Consider the following 7,804-nt stretch of genomic DNA (forward strand, 5'->3'; position numbering starts at 1 on the left):
GTGGCAACCGCTGGGATTAGATAAATTTATATCCCAACTTCCGGGATCAGGAAAATCTATGCGACCTGCTGTTAGCTGGCTGGTTATAGTTTAAGACATTGATCTTGAAGCAGTTGAAAAATATAATTGTTTCCCATTGAATCATTGACATTTTTCATTATTTTTCTGTTTACTATTGTAAAAATAAATGATGAATTAATATTTTGAGCTCATTCGTATTTTTTTAGGTCTTAGGCATTTTTCGTGTTTGGAAATGCATGAAATTAATGATGGACCCAGTCTGACGAATTAACACCAGTCAGTCACTCGCATTTAAATGTTACAGAAATACAGCAAAGGAAACTTTTGTGGAAATGATCAGCTACTTGATTCACTAAGTAGAGATTTCAATTGGTGCAACGCTTTGAAACATAGAATACTTTGTCGCCATATTATTAATTCTAGTTTGCGTGTTTTTTTTCATCTCATTAATCATCCATTATATTTAAGAAAAAATAATAACGATCATGGTTTTGTTTCTCTCCAGTCCTGCATTTTTTTTATTCCTTGTTACAATATTCTATGCTACTATTTCCAAACCATGCCCTCAATCCAATCGAGATAGCTTGCGACGCGAGTATAAATCGAAGGAGATTTTCCCACTCCGCAAGCCGATCCTGTCGATGTGATTCCAATAATGTGATACGTGCAGCCCTTCGGTTCCGTTATTACTTGTATGGGGCCGCCCGAGTCACCTTGACAGGTATCCTTACTGCCCCGTTTACTTCCTACGCAAAGCTGTTCTTCGATGATGCCTCGCTTGAAGGTTCGAAAACCTGCATACTGTCTGGAACACTCATTTCTGTCCAAAAAATCTAGCTTTACTTTCAGCAGAAGATTTGAGCTTTGGCCCACTGAAATAAATAGATCTGTTTCAGTATTGCAACTTTCTACACAACAATTGGATTACAACCAAACTCTGTCAGCCCGAAACCGGTCGCGACAACTGAGGTCACATTCACATCCAAACTCGTCCAAAGGCACGCTGGTCTAATAATCTTCGAAAACAGAACAGCTTCCGTCAACTTAACCAAAGCTATATCATGATAAACAGAAGAGAACTTATAATTCGGATGCAACACAATAGCTTCAATGTCGAAATCCGCCTGATTGTCTCTATCATTCAGAACGTCATGTTCGCCAAGCCTAACGACTATTGGACTGTCGCCATCTCTGAAACAGTGAGCGGCTGTCAACACATAGCGATCGCTTATCAGCGATCCGCCACAGCGGAAGTCAAGCTGCTGGGGATCATCTACTTTAGGCCAACCGAGCAATGCTTGGTGGGGAAACTCTGCCGGTTTAGCTGTTTCACCTCCCACGATCAAATCGACCGTTTTGGAACATTCGAAGTTTTGATGCACTATCGGTCTCGGATTGATGGTTAACGGTATTATTGCCGAAGATTTAATAGTTTGATTACGGTACTCGGAGCATTCTGGAAATGAACGTAGTTATTGGTCTATCGTATGAATCGGATTGATTCTGATTATTTATACTCACTTATTTCCGAAATTCGCCGTCCTGCATTGAAGAAAGAACAAAGTTAGTCTGTAATTGGCTGACAGCGAAAAAAATCCAATCTTAGTTTACCTTCGATTAATGAAGACGGCAGAATAACAAACAGAAGAAACAAATGCAAGCGAGGGAACAAAACATTCATCGCGGTAGGAATTGACAAAGCGATGATAGTTGAGCGCGAGTTCACAGATGACTGCGTAACTTTGAACCGGTTTAATGTTTTTAATCATTGTGGCGATAGGCACACAGACTGACTTGAAGATCGCCTATTCGAGGCGAGTTATATTCGTCATGCCTCCGAGAAATCAAAATTGAGCTACTTGTTTAAGGTGGTGTTCTAATTTAAAAACTCAAACAAATTGAATGTATGTTTGCTTCATATTTCTGAACATTCAATATATGTACTTTGTAGGATTTTTCCGAACTATCATTATTTACCGAGTAATAGCCATTTTTAAGTACCTTTTCACATAAACTGCGCTTGACTCAAAACTTGATACGCCTATGCCTTTTCCTCGAAAATACTTTTGTTCAATCAGACGTACACAATATCTCAAGTTCCACTGAACCGATTTATTTCATATTTGATATGAGGACATCTTATTCATCTCTCGATCGCGTGAACCAATAGAAGTTTTTTTTTTAATTTTACTGTTTTAAATTGTCATAAAAACTTACTGAAAACAATTTTTTCTTTCGAATGGCCTTCGTTTTGTCTAAACATTTTTTGTACCTGTTCGAGGTTCTTATCATAGCGGCTCTTTATTAATAATGTATTCATTGGATTTTTTTTTGTTTCATATCTCAATTAGTTTTGTATTCTTAAATGAATAATAATCAGAGAATGAAATAATGGATAGAAAAAATATTTTTTGTTTCATTTTTTCGAAAAAACGTTCTGAATTTGTGTCTCTACACTAACTGAAAACTGAAAACTGAGTTTTTAAGGTAACACAGTAAAACTATTTTTTTTGCGAAATTCAATTTTATTATTCAACATAATTGCCTTTGAAGGCGATACAGCGATTATAGCGATCTTGCAACTTGATACCATTTTTATAGTACTCCTTCGGTTTTTCCAAAATAGGCCTCAGTTTCGGTAATCACTTCATCATCGGTCTTAAATTACTTGCCAACGAGCATTCTCTTCAGGTCTGCGAACAGAAAATAGTCGCTGGGGGCCAAATCCGAAGAATACGGTGAATGCAGAAGCAATTCGAAGCCCAATTCATGCAATTTTGCCATCGTTTTCATTGACTTGTGATTTTTCCATTTTTTTTCCACAATAACAAAAGTTGCTTCATGCTCAATGCTGTAACTCAAGAACCAATCGACCGATTGCTGTCAAATTTTGACACGTATCTATTGAAAGATGGTGTTTTGTGATAGTCAAGTAGATTTTTGCATAAGGCGCCATCTAGACGTCAACCTTATGAACTTTTCAGCCGAACTGTTAGAGTACCTCCTTAATCGTGGTTGCGTAGATTATGTCATTCGGAGTACAAAACACGAGTTACGTGCATTTTTTTTACTGGTGAGCTTGTAATCGTAAACATTTGATATTCTTAATATGTATGTGTATATAAAATTGGGGTTTTCCAATTTTTTTATTGATACTCTCTGTTTTGGTATATAAATCAATTAAATTGTGTACAAGTATATTTTTTGCTTTGACAAAAAAAATATTGTTTTTGCATCGATTTGGAAGGGTCAGGGTTTTGTGGGTGAGAAGTTTTTACCATTTTTTTAATAATCGATTTGAATTTTTATAAATTTCTTTTTTATCAAAGCAATAAATTAGCCTTGTACAGAAATCATTGGAGTTTTCAAAACTGCCTTATGACCGCATTGCATATAGGTCGCAATTTATTGAATTACTAGCTGACCCGGCAAACTTCGTCCCACCTTAAATTTGTGTTTTGTTATCAATACCTTCAAACATCCACGTTTTCTTACTATGAGCAAGTTCATGGGTCCAATCGCAGAACTGATCATTGATTGATCTTCTAATCGACCCCGTTGAATTTACCTTTTACTATAAAATTTCTAGTATTTCAAAGAAAAACTCAACATTATAATATTAGATTATTTTCAGACACAATTCTCGTTCAAGATTTTTCAACCACTTGCAAATAACATGTTTCTTCGTTACATGGAATAAATGTTTTATACAGGAAATATGATATAATAAAGACAGCCCTAAATCTTAAAATTCTTTTCTCGAGTTCTGTTCTTATTCACACATCCGGCGTTTCTTTTTATTGGTATAGATAGAAGAAGATATAGGAGTGCGTTTCATCACATTAAAATCCATTTCCAGTTTCGAACAAAGATCAATTTCGCTAGCGCAAACATTTTCAATTGTCATTGTTGTTGAAATTGAAATTGGTTGAAATTTGTGTAATATTTTTATGGGACCCCCTCTCCATTCCAAAGGAGGTAGGGGTGTCATACCATCATAGAAACATTTCTCATACCCGAAAACCCTCACATCCCAAATTGGCTTGATTAGTTCTCGAGTTATGCAGAAGCATGTGTCGTTTGTATGGCAACCCCACTTGGAGGGGGAAGGAGTGTATTCACCATAGAAACGTTTCGTGCCCCGTAAAATCTTCACATGCCAAATTTGGCTCCATTTGCTTGATTAGTTTTCGAGTTATACAGAAATTTGTGTTTCATTTGTATGACAACCCACCCTTAGAGAGCGGGAGGAGTGTCTAACCATCATAGAAATATTTATTGCACCTTAAAACCTCAATATGCCTAATTTGTTTCCATTTGCTTGATTAATTCTCTTGCACCCTCCACATGCCAAATTTGGTTTCATTTGCTTGATTAATTCTCGAGTAATGCAGACATTTGTGTTCCGTTTGTATAGCAGACCACACCTTCCCCCCCCCCTCTTTGAGAGAGGGGTGGAGAGTCTAACCATCATAGAAACATTTATTGCACCCTAAAAACCTCCTAAAATTAGTTCTAGTCGATTTCCTCCCGAAGAATGAAAGTTTGCCTCAGCGAGATCCACTGTTCATACTCTAGGCAAATGTTCCCCTTCGTTCTTCTTCTTTTACTTTGTTCACGGAGACGTTACATCTTATGATTTCCCCTTCGTTGCTCATCGATAAGCTGCTCGTTATTGACAGCTCTGTTCGGGAAAGCACACAAATGGACAGAACAAATGTATGAGAAAATGGAAATGCTTCCAATTTTCATCAATTTAAACCATATACCGACGATGGGATTGTAATGTATAGCATATAAAAAAATACTAAGGGAATTTCCGATTCGTTTGGTATGTAAATTGCCAAAATCCGTTCGCGGCAAAAATAGTTATTGATGTTAACTTTATTTCATGAAAACGTGACCTGTTTTCTGATTTGGCACCCTTAATGAAAGACGTAGTTCTACGTCAAAAAATGTCCGTATTGAAGTGTTCGTAGACATCTCATCTTCATGCATTAATTTTTCACGAAGTACGAGAATTTCATAAACCATCTAGAAAATTTAAGCTTAGTACTCTGCTCCTCTAATTTTTGTGTCGAGTTTATACTGACCGATGGCTATTGAAAGAAACTAAAATTGAATGCAATATTTTTTTATCTGGACAATGCGACAAAATTTCTATGGCTTTTGGATGCTGTGATAGAAGTTACTGAAAGATTTTAACACAATTTGAAATTAATCATTTGGCTTTTCGAATATTTACTCGCGTAATTTATGACCCTGTTTGCTCGGTGAATGAATGCTATTTGACTTTTTGGATTATTTTGTAGTTTGGAATACGGATTGAATATGTTCTGTTTTCAGAGTATAATTATTAAATATCACCAATACACCTTGAGAAATAATTCTGACATTACCTCCCATTATCCCGAGAGCCAATGCGGGAAAAAATGACTTCAGTTTTGAAGAAGATGTTGAAATCAAAAATCAACATCTTCGGATGGGATCAACAAACTGCAGCAGTGTTGAACGAAGTGTATTAGCCTAAAAGGATACTAGCAAAAGGAGATCTGCGTCGGTCCCCGGAGACTGATACTGAATTTCCGTCTTGTTCGAGACATTCCCATCGAACCGACAGTGGCCTTTTCGTTTGAAGAGAGCCGGCATGATTTTTGATTTTAAGAAATCATAACGTATTCAGGAAATAGTGAGAATGTTCATTTTCTATTGTTGATTTCAACAAATATGACCCTCTATCACACCTTAAATTCCTACACTGAGTAACCTAACGCCTTGTATTATTCCGTTTTTAAGTTACTCATTTCTTGAGAAAGATGTACATAAGCTAACCTAGATTTATTTTCTACTTTTCGATAGTGTTTCGAATTGCAAGATACTAAAATCCAGAGCACCAGAGTAAATCCTAAACCTTATCAAAACAAATAGTTCAAACATATCTTAATAGTGTTAAATCGCTAACCAATTTGACTCCACCTGAGTTGAGTTGAAGAGTTCAAAAGGAGGGATAGAAAAAAGATTTTAGATTGCCTCGTTTGAGAAGGAATTATGATGTGAGTGAAGGTTGCTGATTTCGAAGTCAATGGGCAACTATTTTGAAGAGAGCGGCATGATGACTTGGATCGTGATAATAAAGGGTGTGTCACATCAAATTGCATCACGGAAAAAACGCTGTAGAAATTTAATTTTTAGGAATTATATATTCAGCTTTCGCTTATAATCAGATAAGAGTGTATAGATCACGTTGCCAATGCTTCACTGTCAATTTTTCGTAAATTTGGAAAAATGTCGTCGAACGAAAAAGAGCGTCGTGAATTAATCCTGTGCACTCATTTCGAGAATCCGGAGTTGTCACATCGGGACATCGGTAAGATGCTGGGAATCGTCCAATCCACGGTCAGTAGAGTACTAAAACGATACTTCAAGAACCTAACCATCGACCGGAAGGTGAAGAACGGCAAAAATGGATGCTCCGTCAGTGAAAAAGATCACAAGCGCGTAGTTAAGCAGTTCTGACGTGATCCGAGAAGTTCGGTCCGAGATGTCGCCAATAAGCTGAATTTGTCAAGTTCATTCGTCCAGCGGACCAAGTAGCGGGAGGGCCTGCGTACATACAAGGTTCAGAAGGCTCCTAACCACGACGAAAGGCAAAACATGGTGGGGAAGACGCGAGCCCGGAAGCTGTACACCGAAATGCTGACGAAGCCGCATTGCCTGGTAATGGACGACGAAACCTACGTCAAAGCGGACTTTCGTCAGCTGCCGGGCCTGTTGTTCTTCTCCGCAGAGGACAAATTCAGCGTTCCGGAGGAGATTCGCAAGCAGAAACTATCCAAGTTTGCCAAAAAGTACATGGTGTGGCAAGCGATCTGCTCTTGCGGAAAGCGTGATGATGACCGGCACGGTAAACGGGCAGGTTTACCTTAAGGAGTGCCTACAGAAGCGCTTACTACCACTATTGAAGCAGCACGAGGGCCCGACCATCTTCTGGCCGAATCTCGCTTCGTGCCACTATTCAAAGGACGTGTTGGAGTGGTACGAAGCCAACGGGGTCACCTTCGTGCCAAAGGAAATGAACCCGCCCAACGCGCCGGAGCTTCGCCCAATAGAGAAATATTGGGCGATTATGAAGCAGGCCTTCCGGAAGAACCCAAAAGTTGTCAAATCGGAGGCGGACTTCAAGAGAAAATGGATTTCTGTTCAAAAAGAACTACAACCTGACGTTGTACAGAACGTTATGGACGGGGTAAAGAGGAAGGTGCGAGCATACGGGCTTGGGCTCGAAGTATGAATAAAAAGAAAATGCCAAAAGTTGTTTAATAGTTTTTATTTCACTGTCTAAAATTTTCAAAAGGATCGGTCTACTGGGCGAATTTCTACAGCGTTTTTTCCGTGATGCAATTTGATGTGACACACCCTTTAATAATAGAAATTTTTATAGCAAAATATTTTAAATAAAAACAAGAAGATCACTTTAATTTAATTGAGTAGTTTATCCACTACGGGGTATAGCTCGACGACATGTTTTGCAAAGTAATGATACAAGCCTCGAAGCATTTTTTATGTTTCAAGTGATAAGATTATAAATAGAATAAATTGTACCAAATCGCCCACCCAATGAAAAACTACGATTCCATTATCGCTACACTGAATACATGAGTTGGAAGCGGAGAATGCACAACCCAATGGAGTGAATTAACACCCAAAGTCGATAACTTTAAATTTATACCACACTCTAACGGGTAACGACAAAATTTATCGCAACTTAGTGAGTATCCACTGT

General features: G+C 38.0%; 1 protein-coding gene across 1 annotated transcript; it reads right to left on the reverse strand.

Moving 5' to 3' along the window:
* Positions 1-442: 442 nt before the first annotated feature.
* LOC129778934 (serine protease snake-like) lies at positions 443-1,771 on the reverse strand. Its single transcript, XM_055786118.1, has 4 exons — positions 1,633-1,771; positions 1,543-1,563; positions 953-1,477; positions 443-893 (listed from the first exon to the last, which is right to left on the reverse strand). Exons 1-4 carry the CDS (start codon positions 1,700-1,702, stop codon positions 568-570), a joined length of 942 nt encoding a protein of 313 aa, XP_055642093.1. The 5' UTR covers positions 1,703-1,771; the 3' UTR covers positions 443-567.
* Between the last annotated feature and the right edge of the window lie 6,033 nt (positions 1,772-7,804).

The sequence above is a fragment of the Toxorhynchites rutilus genome, chromosome 3, assembly GCF_029784135.1.
Source record: "Toxorhynchites rutilus septentrionalis strain SRP chromosome 3, ASM2978413v1, whole genome shotgun sequence".
Lineage (NCBI taxonomy): Eukaryota > Metazoa > Arthropoda > Insecta > Diptera > Culicidae > Toxorhynchites > Toxorhynchites rutilus.